The sequence below is a fragment of the Phoenix dactylifera genome, chromosome 8 (assembly GCF_051530095.1).
Source record: "Phoenix dactylifera cultivar Ajwa chromosome 8, Ajwa_hap1_PhDact_Kaust_v1.1, whole genome shotgun sequence".
NCBI lineage: Eukaryota > Viridiplantae > Streptophyta > Magnoliopsida > Arecales > Arecaceae > Phoenix > Phoenix dactylifera.
The window spans coordinates 30,649,526-30,664,674 of NC_143197.1; the positions used below are offsets into that span (position 1 = coordinate 30,649,526).

A 15,149-nucleotide genomic window follows, 5' to 3' on the forward strand; every position below is an offset into this window, starting at 1 on the left:
GTTCCTAAAATTGTTCCTGGATGATCGGATTAGCGCCAATTAGTCAATATTCGGAATTACTTTTAGTCATCTTATTCAAAACTAATATAAAACAATAATATCAAGCTCGTCGCATGAAGCTGTCGGCAGTCCAGGAGCAAAACTGATTCATCATAATGTTTCTGTACAGTGAAAGGCAGCGAGGTGAAGTGAAGGTTATGTCCGTGCTTCCGAAGGCTTTGTCGAATTTTCAGGTGTGGTCTAATCTTTGCCATGAGAAAAGGAAGGTGGAGCAACTTACCCTCCTGAGACTCCATGCAGTCCTCCTAACTCTATTTCCTTGTGTCTCCCTCTCAATCGCTTTATATCTTTATTTTTCATTAATAAATTAGAGGAAGGTTCCTGCCCCAATTGCATTTAAAAGCAACAAGCTACTGGAGGTAAACGTACCTCCTGGTGGTCAGATCTTGCGTCCTATATTCTGCTGCTGCAGCGATGGCCGAAAGGGACAAGCGAGTTGACACCTGGAAACGTTTCTCCTCGATGGGACGAACCTCCTCTCCCCCCTCTCCCTCCGCCTCTTGGGTACCCGCTTACCAAAACCCGACTTCTCTTCTCCCCTGATTCGATTCCAATTCGACTCGGTCGGCGAAGCTACGAGCCAAGTCCAGGTACGCCGGCGTGAAACCTTCTCCTTCTGCTCTTCTGGTCGCTATATATCCCTTCTTTTTGAGCTCCATTCTAGTCTAGGGTTTGGTTTCTTCTTCCCCTTTTGTTTGTATGGAGGACTTAGGGTTTCTCGTTTCGTACCACAGACACCATATAACAAGTCCGGGAAAAAGAATTCGTTTGTAGGGTTTCATTCACCCTCTCTCCATGTCTGCGAGCCCTTCCGTAGATGAGGCCGCGGCCCTCTATTCGAGCAACGGAGGTGGCCAAGAAGGAGGCAGTACGTCTATGCCCGCGTCGGATCCCGGAGGAGGTGAGGAAACGGGAGGGGAATCAATGGTAGAAACCCTAGAGGAAAACCGACGAGGACTTGTTGATTCCGGTGGTGCTGATTCAGCTGAGAAGCCGGAATTGAATGTCGGGGAGGAAAGAGATGCGGCGGGGGCTGATGAAGTATCGGGCGCAGTTGTTCCTGAAGGGGCTGAGGGTGGGGAGAGTCGCAACGGGACTGGTGTCGAGCTTTTGAAGGAAAACGTTGCAGCTTTCAAAGAAAAAGGGCAGGGTGTTGTGCCTAACGAAGTGAAGGAGCATGATTTGGTTGATGAGTGCTTTCAAGATACGGAGGTTGGCAATCTGGGCTCCAGAGGGCAGGAGATGGGGGATGGATGCAATGGCGATCAAGAGTTGATAGCAGATGCGCTGGAGACCGGGAACATTGGGAGAATTGCTCTTAAAGAGGCTAAAGCTGAAGGCTTGGAGAGTGTGGCAGATCTGGGAGGAAATGTGGAGGATGTTGTGGAGATCAGAAAGGGAACCGAACCCATGAAGGAAAAGGAATCCTGTCCAGAGAAGAGAGCAAGCGCAATGAATGATGTGACGAGTGGTGATTGGGTTGACAGGAAGGCCGAAGTCATTGAAAGCAATGTATGTCCGAGTGAGTTGGTGCCGGGAGATGAATTGGGTGGTGATCAGAAGCTGAAATTAGACGTCAAGGAGGCAGAAAGTGTGATGGGGGTTGCAGAAGCAGCAGCCACAGGTACAGGTGGAGCAGTTGAAGTTGATGGCTTGGAGGGTGAACCAGCTAGTGAAGGGAAGGTTGATGTCGTGGAGACAGGGAATAAAACTGAATTCCTCAAAGAAGATGAACCTTACATAGAGAAAGAGCAGAGCAAAGCAAATGATGTGAAGGGTCATGATTTGGTGGACAAGCAGCTTAAAGCTAAAGAGGGCATTCTAGGTCCTAACGGTTTGGAAATGGAAGATGGATTTGGTAGTAAACAGAAGTTAGAAATTAATGTGGTGGATGGAGAAAATGTGGAGTGTGAGAAAGGAACTGAACTCATGAAGAAACAGATCACAAACCAGAACTTGGATTGCAAAGTGAGGGGCCAAGATTTGGTTGATGAACACCTGCAAGCTCCTGAGGGAGATGTGGGTTCCATGGCATTGGAAACAGAAAATAAATTGGGTGGTGATGAGAAGCTGGAAGCCAGTGTTGGTGATGCAGGATCCGGAGTGGGGACTGTCAAAACCCAGGCTGCGGTTGCTTTTGCAAGGGTGGAAGCTGATAGGTCAGAGGGTGTAGCAGGTCCGGGACAAATACAGGTTGGGGTTGCAGAGTTTAGCAATGGAACTGAACTCCCCGAGGGAGTTTTATCTTGTCCAGAGGAGGATAAGAGTTTGGTTGGTGAGGTAACGGACCTTCAGGCTGCAGAAGGAACACTTGTTCCTAAACTGTTGGAAACAGATAATATTTTGGATGGTGACCAGAACCCTGAACCAGGTGTGCTGGAGGTAGGATGTCTATCAGAGCCTTCAAATTATCTTGGAGGGGAGGAAGCTGAGAGATTGGAGAGTACGCCAGAATTGGGACAAGCACAGCATAAGGTTCCAGAGACTAGTAATGGAACTGATCTCACCGGGCAAGCTGTGTCTTGTCCACAGAAGAACCAGAACATGGTGACTGAGAAGGGAGGTCATGATTTGGCTGATGCGCATGGGCAAGCTTCAGAAGGAGACGGCAGTCAGAACCAATCTGTATTTGCGGAGAGTACTGGTGGAAATAAAGACATGGAAGAGGGGCTCTTTTTGGGTAGTAATCAAGACACACAGATCTGCTCAGCAGGACGCGGAATTGAGGCGGTTGAAGGGTCACTGGTGAGTGGTGATCAAGACAGAGATCATGAAGCTTCTGTTTCTCAAACATCTGTGGTAAACACAGATCAGAATAACCAGGAAGTAAGCAATGCTATTCATAGGGAAGAAACAAAGGAGGTGGATTCACTGCCTGTTGATGATGCTATAATTGAGCAAGGAGATCATGTTGTAAAGGATTCAGACCTGGCTGATTCAGGTGTAGAGGTAAACAACCCAGATTCTCATGTTATTGATGACCTAGTGGGCAGTGGACCAATTGTGACTGCACAATCAGAAGCAGGCTTGGCTGAAAGTGTTGTTGATGCAGCAGTGCGTGCAGATAAATATCCTTCTGATGAGAATGCGAGGGACAAATTAGATATTACTACAGCAGATGGGAACTCAGTTTTGGTTGGCACAATTATGGAATTAGAAAGCAAAGGAAGGCAGCCAGTTGATGAGAATACAAGTGGTAAAGGAGATAATACTATGGCTAATTCATGCCCAGATTTAGAATCAAAGTTTGTAGGAACATGTCCACTTGCTTCTGTTCTGAATGATTCAAAGTCATCTGTCACTCCTGGTTTGCTAATGGCCTCAGAGCTATCTGTATCTGGAAAGAATCAAGAGAGAGAACCCCAGTTCAATGGTTTGCTGGTTGAGAGGAGTGATGACTCGATTGTTCATGAAGCAGAATCTTCACCGGGCATATGTCAAAACATGGACATGGAATCCAGGGTTCTCAAGGATGAAACTTCTCTGCCTGAGGCGTGTCATGAAAAAGAAGATTCTGCTCAAGTTGCAGAATCTGATAAGAAGAGCCCTTTGCTGGTGGATAGTGTGGCAAATATTGTTATTGGTGCAGGTGGTACTACTGAGCAGAATGTGCAGGTTGATGAACAAGGACATTCAAAAATAGCTGAGAAGCAAGTTGTGAAACGTGTTGGCATAAGGCCTCGAACTTCCACCGCTGGAAAGGATCAGCATGCTAGTTACTTCTTGCCTCTTCAAGACAAGGATGCTTTCTCTATTTCTGATCTGGTCTGGGGTAAAGTAAAGAGCCATCCTTGGTGGCCTGGCCAAATTTTTGATCCTTCAGATGCATCGGATTTGGCAATGAAATATCAGAAGAAGGATAACCTCCTTGTCGCATATTTTGGAGATAAAACTTTTGCATGGTGTGAAGAACCTCAGCTGAAGCCTTTCGAGACATATTTCTCACAGATGGAAAAGCAGAGCAGTTCAGATGCATTTGTAACTGCTGTTAATGATGCACTAGATGAAGTCTCTAGGCGGACAGAATTGGGAATGACCTGTTTTTGTTTGCCTGAAGTAACTTATGCTAACATTAAGTACCAAACAGTTGAGAATGCTGGTATACGAGAAGGGATTAGTAGATCTGTTTTTGACAGGTCTCTGGTTGTGGATTATTTTGAGCCTGGCAGACTTCTTAAATATATTCAAGCCTTAGCCCAGTTACCAACTGGAGGGGCTAACAGACTTGAGCTCGTGACAGCTCAGGCTCAGCTGAAGGCCTTTTATCGATCAAAGGGGTATCCTGAACTTCCTGTTTTCCTAAGTGGTGGAGGATTGATGGAGAATGATTCTGAGGTCTCACCCTCTGGTAGTAAATTATTTGGGAAAGATACCATGGAACACTCAACGCCTACTCCCATGGAACTAAATCTTGGGAAGCGCAAGAGAGGCAGAGGGAGGCCCTCCAATAAAGAAAAACAGATGTTGGAGGATGCTAAAAAACAAAAGAACTTATCTGAGCTAATGGAAGAAAACATTGTCTCTCCTCTGGCAAATGATGGCAAAATTGGATCTGCAGTAAAAATTGATGACGATTCGATGTCACTTTCTTCTGAAAAGAAACGCAAGGTCATTGATTTTGATTCTGATTACTCAGAGAGAACTAAGAAAAAAAGGCTTGATTCTTTAGGAGATTTGGTTACCAAGTCACCATCTCCAACTCCTAGTAGTTCATTCAAGGTTGGAGAATGCATCCGTCGAGTTGCAAGCCAGTTGACTGGTTCTCCACCTATCCTTAGGTGCCATGGTGAAACATTCCAGAAGAGCATTTCCAAGGCTGAGCATAGAAGATTTGATGTTGTCGATACTGAGGCTTCTACTCACGCCGGTGTAGAGAACCCAAGAATAAAGATAGGCATATCAGGGGATACCTCCCTGGATGAAATGCTGTCTCAGCTGTGCTTAGCCGCAAGGGATCCTATGAAGGGATACAGTTTTCTGTCAACTATAGTTAGTTTCTTTACTGATTTCAGAAATTTTTGTGCCTCAAGTTCTTCTAAGGAAAAGAAGAATGTTCAGAAAATTGGAGGTAAAAGGGGAAGGAAAAGAACTGTCAATTCTCAGTCACCCTCTTCTGATATGTCGACCCCTGATCATATGCAGGATTCTTATTGGTCTGACATGATATACCATAACAGCTCAACAAATGATCTTAAAAGGAAAGGAGATGCTCATATGCGGAGCCTAAGGAAAAGGAGGAAATCTGGAGGGGAAACATCGCTCTCTTTGTCATTAGGCCGTATATCTGGTACCGCACGACATCTGCAGGTTGGAACCATCAGTCCTAAAATAAAACAAGCATTGACAACAGAAAGATCAGTAATCAGTTTGGAAGAAAAAATTGTTGATGAGTGCACGCCAACTGCACTGGTTTTGAGCTTTAATGGATCAAGTTCTCTTCCTTCTCAAACGGATCTCATTAGGATTTTCAGTCGTTATGGACCTCTGAAGGAAGCGGAGACAGAAGTTCAAAGCAAGACCAATCGTGTCAAAGTAGTCTTCAAGAAACGTGCTGATGCTGAAATAGCTTTCAGTAGTGCAGGAAAGTATAGTATTTTTGGGCCAGCACTTCTTAGTTATTGTCTTAGATACTTGCCATCAACACCTAATGCTTCTCCAGACACCCCACCACAAAGCAAAAATGATGCAGGATCCATTGAAGGTGGCAAGTTAGAGGTTCCAGATGATGCTTCTCCAAATACTCTGTCACAAGGCAAAAATGATGCAATACCCATTGAAGGCAGCAACTCAGAGGTTCCAGATGATGCTTCCCCAAATACCACACCAGAAGGCAAAAATGATGCAGTACCTGTTGAAGGTGGCAACACAGAAGTTCCAGGTGATGCTTCTCTGAGTACCACACAAGTCAAAAACGATGCAGCACTCATCAAAGATGGCAACTTAGAGGTTCCTGATGCTTCTCCAAATACCATACCACAAGACAAAAATGATGCAGCACCCACCGAAGGTGGCAATTTAGAGGTTCCAGGCTGTATGGCTCCAAATATTACACCCCAAAATGAAAATGATGCAGTACACATTGAAGGTGGCAACTTAGAGATTCCAGGTAGTACTTTTCCAAAAGCTAAACAATTAGATAACGATGATGCAGTACCCGCTGAATGGGGCAACATAGAGGTTCCAGATGATACTTATGCAAATGTCATGCAAGACGAAAAGGATGCAGCACCAATCAAAGATGGCATCTCGGAGATTCCAGGAAATACTTCTGCAAATATTACCCCACAAGATAATAATGATTTAGCAGTAATCAAAGATGACAGCTTAGAGGTTCCAGGTTATACTTCTCCAAGTACTACCGCACAAGACAAAAATGATGCAGCTTTACTTGAAGATAGCAGCGTAGAGATTCCAGGCAACACTTATCCAAATACTACCACACAAGACCAAAATGATGCAGCACTTGTTGAAGGTGTTATTTTTTATCATCTCATTCCTTGTTTTTAGTAGGTAAAAATTATGCTGCTTTTGAATTATTCTGGCTCATCAAACCATTGGTTTTTTTTAGGTAAAGCAGAAATTGGTGTTGCATCAGATGTTGTGCAAGTGGAACTTGTGGACAGAGGGTCGGTTGAAGGGGTTGTTCAGGTGGATAGTCAGGCTAGTTAAGTATTATTATCTTCGTTTTTCCTGTGAGGTAATTCCACTTTGCCCATTTTCTGTGCTGAAAATATATTTTAGGGCAATTCAAATGTGTGTTGTATAGAAGTTGTAAGCTGACCTCATCAAGAAAGAAATATCCTTGCTGAAATGGTAATCTGTTTTAAAGCTTTTAGGCTAACTTCAGTGATTCTATTGAGGTTGTGAAAGTTTACTTAAGAACATCTGACAACTATGTCTTGATCGTTTAAGATGTCAGAATTATAGTTAGTCTTGATCGTTTAAGATGTCAGAATTATAGTGAGCAGGTTTTGTTCCGAAACTGAAATTTCTTGATTGAGTCCGAGGCTACAGGCTGACACTGGTTTATGCTTTTATCTTAAATCATGGCATTAATGACTACTTGTAAAGATACCATGTAAGTTCTTGCTCTGTACTTTTTAGACCAAGTGCAAGCCATATAGTCAGTCTTTTGCAGGTAATATTACAAGAAATTATTATCAGGAAATAGGAGCTTTTGATCCATGAATTTATTATGGCTTTTATATGAGTGCTTATAGTTACTGGTTGTTCTTCTTCAACTTTACACGACCGTATAAACTATTTATGGTTGTTTACTGAAATCTTGGTTCTTTAAAATACGTAACAAGTATGAGGGGCTAAATCTCAAAGCTTGTGAAGCAACTTGAGCACATATGCATCTTCTATATGATTATGTAAAAAAGTGCCGTTTAATGCACCAAGGAGCTTTAGGTGTGCTTGTTCAAGAGATTGGACACGGGACCATTATCTTTTGAAGCCATAAACTTAGGGTCCTAGGCAGCATCGTATGTCCAAACACTTTTGTATGGTGAGCTGTTAGGATTTTATGCTCCAGTTTAGTGTTGAACAGACTATTTATTTGCTCATTATTAAAATGATTTGAGCATTTTATTTAAGATTAAATGCCTTATCATTGTTGATGTATTTTATATTTTACACATGCCATTTGGAATTGATGAAACCAGTGTATAAGTCGCAACTGAATTGTGCAAGAGCGAGAATGGGTGTGAATGACTATAGCTTTGTCCAGTTTTAGCTATAGAAGCTGCATCGGGCAATACCTGACCAGCACCTGACAATCCACCAAAATAATCAGGTTAAGGTGGAGGATTTTTCATGATCAGGTTAGGTTGAAGTTTGCCTTGCTAAAAGTTGTCCAGATTATATATAATTAGGTCCAGGCTTGTTTTTGTCCTGCAAAGTCACAAGGGGGCAGTCCAAGAATTTCTTGCTGTTCTCAATATGTGAGTTGAGTCATAACTCTAGGGGCAAGCAAAGTGGATTGCCTTCGACACTTAAAGACTGAATGAAAGGGTTTAAGAGGGAGCTGCAACAAACTCTAGGAACCATCTTACCCTGTCACAGACTCCACCACATCAATCACCCTCCTCGCATCTCAAAGACAGTCATCTTCCTTCCGCAACCTCTTATGCCCCAAATGGCTGGAGAAGGGGCTTTTTGGAGGATTTGTGGAATTCGGGGGGTGAAGAGACAGAGTGGACAGGGAAAACGTAAGAAGCAGGCAAGGGATGGAAGAAAATAGCAAGAGTAAATTGTGCTGTGCACTTATGGTTTTGAGTAGCTTTTGGTAGGGGATAAAAGGTAGCAAAGATAACAAAAAGCTATATCTGTTTTGTATGATGTTGGTCTCCATCCTCCGTTCTCTAAGACGGTCGGCTGCCCTCTTCTCTCTCTCTCTCTCATAATATTGTGGAGTGAACCCACCCTCTCTTTCTCATGCCTTTCATGTTCTTAAATAATCAGGTTGATGGTTGTTTCAAATTTGCAAAAAAAAAACTGGGCGTATGTCTCAGTCTGCCAACTTCAGCATGACTATATATAGGCTGCATTAAGGGTTAGCTCAATGCTGACCTGACTAAATTCCAATCTCACTTCTTGTTATTCTTGTTGAATTCAGATGTATTCTTCCTACACCATGAACTAGGCCAAAACCATGGCTCTACTATGGTATGCATTACTTTATAGAAATAGGATGGCCTTGTTGATTTATTGGCCCCATTGCACAACCTGCTCTGCTTAAAAAATTGGGTGTATGGTCCAGTGAACTGAAGATGACTTGTTTATATTATTGAATATAATGTCATAATATTGATACCATTATTATTTAAGGGGGGGCTACATGGTTATAACCACATCAAAAATTTTATTCGTATACTTAGAACCACTTGCTATGCAATGGAGTGGATGACTTTACCTTTTAAAACATAAAAACAGATCAAGTACCTCCTACCCCAGATCCTTGGGAATCCATCATATTCCACAAAAACAACCAAGAGTAACAGAGGAACCCCAAGAGTCTTCAGATATAGACAAGCTAAACAACACAGCAGCCCCAGAAGTTCCACATGTCAGTGATCAGCTGATCGCCATTCTTCTGTAAGCCAGTACTCGAGCTATCATCAGTTGATCGAAAACCCTGATACTTTTTTTCCCCCCATAGGGTATAAAATAGAGCTTTCAATAGGTTGGTAAGTAGATTTGAGAAAAGACAAAATGTAAAGGATATGGAAGGGGAAGAAGAATGAAGGGAGGAAATGTGTCTGGGAATCTTCAAATGCAAGAGATGATGTAGACTCCTTGATCACAAGCTTCAAATCTTTCTGCACTCAAATTAATTCCAACATCAAGTCACTATATGTGCTTGATATGCTGAGGTTACTTGAAGAAGAAAGATGAAATCCTGAGACAAATCTAGATCATTGGACTGAAAAGACAGTCTCCGCCATTAGAACTAAGCAATTATACTAAATGCTATAAGACTTGTATCAGTGCCCTTAAGGAGCTTTATAATTGGGTTTTGCCACTAAAATCAATCTTGTCGACATTGTGTATTATGTTTGATGCTGCTAAAGTAGGTGGCCTAGTTCTAAGCACTTGTTAATATTTCAAACTTATTTCTATTGACGAAATGTGTTTTGAATAGTTCTGGGTGTTTGGAGTGCTCTTTGCAGATGCCGATGCCCTGGTTTTAGGTCTAACATGAATTTTATTTGGGGATGTCTTCCTTTTGCTTACTAGTGGACAGAATGCATGAATGGTTGCTCATACTGTGTACCATAATATTGCTCATTAACTATGACTTAGTAGTTAGCACCTTGATTTGCATCATCCCCATTGTCTCTGTTCAGGTCTGCCCAGAAATTCTCCAACTCAGCTTTCACCAATAACCGAACTGGCTGCACGAGGAACTACTGACTTCCAATTAAAGGTTTAGTCTCTCCTCTAAGATTCAATAGCATATTCCATTTAAAAATTTATCTAGAGATGGAGAGGAAATGGTTGTGCAAGTGTTTTGAATGACTTAAACCATATTATTTAGGGATATAATTAACCATTGAGATGCTTTCTGGCAATTTCTGCAGTGTCTCTTGCTTCTAGAAGATCTTGTTATAGGGTATCATGGGCAAACGTTTCAGCAGAATGGAAAAAATAAAAAAGATTTGACTTCCTCCAATACCTAGTCTTTGTCCTTCCTCCCCCACCCCACAAAAAAAAAACCCAGAGACAGTTGCAGGAAAATCAAAAAAATGAATTCCAATGTTCATGACATAACAACCTCCTGCCCTGCAATTACTCTAGTGAATAAGATTTTCTGGAGAACATATTGATATCCCCTCCTCAACAAAAGAAAAGGAAAAGAAAAGAAAAGAAAGAAACACGCACACATGCAAAAGAAACATCAAAAAAAAGGGCTGTTATGTCCATAATATAACTCCCTTCTGCCCTGCTATCACTCTATTGCATAAGATTTGCTGGTATGCGTATGTCCTCTCTCCCAGGGCATGCTCATAACTCCCTCCTAAAATTTGCATTCTTAGGGTGTCCTTCCAAATTCTTGACATTGTGCTACTACTAATTGTATCATTTCATGGTATCCACCTTTGATCATCTTATTCTTGCAGAAATGTCCAGAGTCTCAACTCACTTGCCTATGAGTGCCTTATTCATGTTTCTGAGATTCTGTGACTCTTAGGCGTGGTTTGGATAGGATGGGTCGGTAAAATGTTCTCCAATACTGATGTCTGCTGAATTTTATGAAACTTCCTGTTTGGGAAAAATATTTTAACAGTTTTAGCCAATCCAGATATTTCGCAAATCCAGAAAGATAGGTTTTTTAAGAGACATGGTGTTCCACGTTTTTCGCAAAATGGGATCTCCCACTTTCTTAAAAATCATGTTTTTACAAATTCTAGTTTTCTGAAAACAATTTTTATAAAACTTTCAACCAAACAGCACCTTAGGATCACGGACAGAGTATTCTCACTGAGCTGGATATATATCCCCTTACATAATTCCGTATGCCTTCTCACCTTACAATTAATTCTAAATGTTTTACTGTGTGTCAAACAAGGTATGGACCTTGTAAAACAACATCAATCCAATGATATTTTAGAGTAGCTGTTGGGAAAATGCCATCATATTAATAATTAATCTTTGGGACAAGTCCCCTTACTGTAATTTTCTTTTTTTGCGGCTATTGTAACATGATGTCATGATTTCAGATACAAATTTATCTAAATGGAATAATGAAAATTTTAAACAATTAACGTTTGGAAATTGGCCAGGCCAAAACATAGTATTTGGAATGCAACTTCAGTTTGCTTTAAGTTGATGATGTAGTTAGAATTGAGGGGTAAGCTTTCCCCCATTGGTTGTAATATTCACAGCATTCCATGTAGATTTTAAGTGCATTTATTTATATTTTATGTAATGGGGTTACCGATATATAAAAATTTGTGGATTATGCATGGTTTCAAGTTCCAACTTCTGCTAGTTGGCATGCGCCACATTCTGCAAGTATCAGCATGACAGCTGTTATTTTGTAATATTTTTAGTATTTTTTTCAAAATTCTTTTGTCTCGAAATATGGCACTTGCGCCGGCATGCCTGGTGTCACCAGCAGCTGAATCCTTGTTATCCCGCATTTGTCAATATTTGGATGACATCGGTCAACATTAGGTTGTCCCGGATGAGTTTATTTAGTAGTAATGATTTTGCATGATCCATGCAGCCATGCTCCTTTGTAGAAAAGCAGCATAAGTATATCCAACTTCGTAATGATGTGTTGCGTATTTATTTCCTCCTTTAGAAACACCTTTGTGAATTCATTGCTTTTTGATAGGATTAAATGCCAAATGATGAATATCATGGAGTTTGAAAGACCTTTGTTTTGTGATTTAGGCTTTAATTTGATAGTGGAACTGCAGTCATGAGATAAGAGATGCAATAATTCATCCCATTGATTGTTGGTGCTATGTTGAATCATATGCTTTAATTATCATTGATTTGAAGATTTATAGGTTGGAAAAATAGAGTTACAGAGAATTTGTAGATCCTTGTGTAACATTCTTTTTGTTGCTTTGATTTGAAAATCTGGGAGAACAGAATTGCTGTAATTGCTAATGAGAATGTATATGCTGAACCTTCTCTTGTGTGTTGCTTATCAACTCGATCATTGTTATGACCATTTATTCATGCATTAATTCATATGCTTTCCTCTTTCAAATGTGTAGAAGTCAGTATATGTTGAGGTCAGCTTGCAGTGAACTAGAAAAGATATATAGAGAGAGATATATTTTTTAGGTGAAGGGTGTATGTAGCACTAACAGATAATTATGTTCTTAAGATATCTGCAAGTACATTCTGGATGACTTCAGTGAGAGAGCGATACACAGAATTTCGATGGGAAAGATGACAGAGAGATCAATCAAGATTTGGGTGAAAATGGTGAGAAATTTAAAAAAGAAGGTACTCTTCATACTATTTTAGCATCCTAAAAATGGCGCACAATATACGAGCATCGTTGGTGAAGTATGCATGGTAAAAGTTGCTTTGTCGAGTTTGTGCCTCTCTTTTGCTCGCTAACATGGTAAAAGAAGTTGATAGACTGGTCACCATTTGCTTGCCCTTTGCTGTATTATTAAGGAAAGAGGGAGATCTACTGGATATAGGCTTTCTTGAATGGTATGTGAATGTACTGGGATGATTATTGTTGTCAAAATGATTTCTGGTAAGCTGGATTTTGACCCAAAATCTTGCAGTTATATTTGTTCATTGCCAATCATAAAGTTGGGCAATGGCAGGAAGAGGAAAGGTGGTTGAGGGGGTGCAAGACCCCGACGCTGAGAAGAACCAGGAGCCTGTCTGGATGAAGAGCCAACTCTTAAAAGACTCCATCGTCACAAAGAAGTGAGAATCTGGCAGTGTTATGCAGCACGCTTCATGGTGACTTGGCTCAGAATCTGGTCATGACACTGCAATGTTCTGACGATTTCGGTCTTGAGACCCACAGCTATAGCCATCCCCCTCTGTGGCAAAGTGGTAAGCAAGTTAAAGGAAATTCTTGACAAATTATGACATCAGAGGATTTGCTTAAATCAAAATGAAAATTCTTATTGTTCTAGTTTCCTAATCTCCTTGCCAGGAAACCAGATATTGATGCCTCAAGAGTAAGGTTTTGGCAGGCTATTGCTTGCACATAAGCTTTTTATGTCCAATTTTCAGGTTGTAAATTTCGAGATTCTAGATCTCAGTTCAGAGGAGTAATTTCAACTCTTGTGTGTTGGTTTTAAAATCAGCTAGTTCTTTTACAAATTTCTCTGGCTGTTCAGGCTTGGATCGGTGCGGCCGGGTTATATTGAAGGGGTGTGTTCCTATACTTGCTTTTTCCAAGTCGACTTCTCTTTTTTTTTAAACCATAGGTCACGGTTCTCTTTTTTAAACCTACGCTGCTTGTGCTCAGCTTATTTTCAAGCAAACGAGCTCAGCTGAGCCCGAGGCTCCGAGCTACTCATGGATGGCTTGGTTCTTTTTCATGGGTTATTTGAACTTCAAGGGGACTTCCTTGTCCCATTTCAACAAAGTTTGGGTGGAGAGCATCTAGGTGTACTTTACCTCATCCTGGAGCGAAGGATGATGTTTCATGGTGGCATAGTACTTTGATCGCAGCGTAAATGTTGTAAATGCTTATGCTTCAGATGGACCTGAGCATGATGCTGATTTCTAAATTTAAATCGCCAATCAGCGGATAGATTGGACTGTGGGTGGTCGATGTTTTTGATGGAACCTGGAATCCCTGGGATAAACCATTTTTCGAATTCCATTAATGGCTTTCAAATGAGTCAACAAACACGTGGCGATTGGGCAACTCTTTTCAACTCTTTTCAACAAACACGTGGCGATTTCATTCATGTCGACGAGCACAACCTTGGTTTCATGCGCCAATAATGAATGTTGCTTTAACTTGACGCAAACAAACACGCACCATAAAGGGAGTCCACAAGAGGAAGCACGTAGCTTATACCTACAAGGTTAAAAGTAAAAATTTTATAAAAATAATAAATGTAGCCCAAATGAGATTGGTGAGATAGATGTATTATAATACGACAAGTAATAGAATATAAAAAAAATTATTTCGTAAGAAAATAGAAATAACACTAATAGATGATAATTAAGAGAGACGTGGTTCGAAAATGTACAATATAGATTAAGGAATGCACTAACATGAAGAAATAATTATATATATATATATATAAAGAGAAGTAGAATAGACTGAATGTCATGTAAAATAAATAGTCGGAAAGGATTTAACATCTCTACATGATCCTAAACAAAGCAGAACAGAGAAAAAAAAGATTCATAAAATCAACCTTAACTAGTTTGTGATCAAGTCTTAGTTGAATTAAGTTGAGTTATTGCCGGATATAAATTTTTTTTTTTTTTTGTGGCAGGCTAGATTAAAAAAAAAAAAACTCTTGGAATTAGAACTGCTCAAAACTGATTTTATATCTCTAACAGAAAATAAAACCAACATTGCTGATTGTGAACTAGGGCGAAATGTTTAAGGTGATAATAAATGTACGTCCCATGTAAGTGAAAAATATGCACATGGGCCTTGAATTATTGTGCTAGTTTTTGCAGACTCAAAAACAAATTTAGTTGAGGTCCACCAACCACGGGCCCTACGAGGCGGCCGACACTTAGTGGGTTTATGTGAAACCACATGATCAAAAAGCATTTCCCAATAGTGTCTACTTTTATCTATTTTACTTTCTAAAATATTATTTTCTACTTCTAAATAAGGTATCAAGCGAATGCATGAAATACTTTATTAATTATTACTAATTCATCATAGTAGAGTGTTGTTGAGAGATTTCCAACTTTACTTTTCAAGTGCTTGCCTAATATTCAAACGTAACCCAGTATCATTTGATGACAACAACAGCCATGCATAACATTGTAAATCAACTATTATGGATCGATGTTGGTTTGGTATGGTTGTGGAAAAAAAAATAGTTAGCCATCTAATGGGGAGAATATTGGCCATCTTGATCTTGGATTGTCTTGAGGTTCCTGACTTTAGTTTT

The 15,149-nt window shown here is 40.5% G+C and overlaps 1 protein-coding gene across 14 annotated transcripts; it reads left to right on the forward strand.

The window, feature by feature from the left end:
* Positions 1–430: 430 nt before the first annotated feature.
* LOC103702865 (uncharacterized) lies at positions 431–13,357 on the forward strand. Of its 14 annotated transcripts, none has more exons than XR_016396298.1 (6): positions 439–650; positions 795–6,532; positions 6,629–6,757; positions 9,912–9,991; positions 12,297–13,104; positions 13,208–13,357. XR_016396298.1 is itself a non-coding variant. In XM_088703522.2 (4 exons), exons 2-3 carry the CDS (start codon positions 856–858, stop codon positions 6,727–6,729), a joined length of 5,769 nt encoding a protein of 1,922 aa, XP_088559648.2. In that variant the 5' UTR covers positions 437–650; positions 795–855; the 3' UTR covers positions 6,730–6,757; positions 12,410–13,357. The 14 variants fall into 14 exon arrangements, 7 of the variants coding, with proteins under 7 accessions (XP_008783703.4, XP_088559648.2, XP_089781235.1 ...); XR_016396299.1 differs by having other exon boundaries at positions 12,297–12,747; positions 12,825–13,357; XR_016396302.1 differs by having other exon boundaries at positions 437–650; positions 6,638–6,757; positions 12,297–13,357.
* The last annotated feature ends 1,792 nt before the right edge of the window (positions 13,358–15,149 follow it).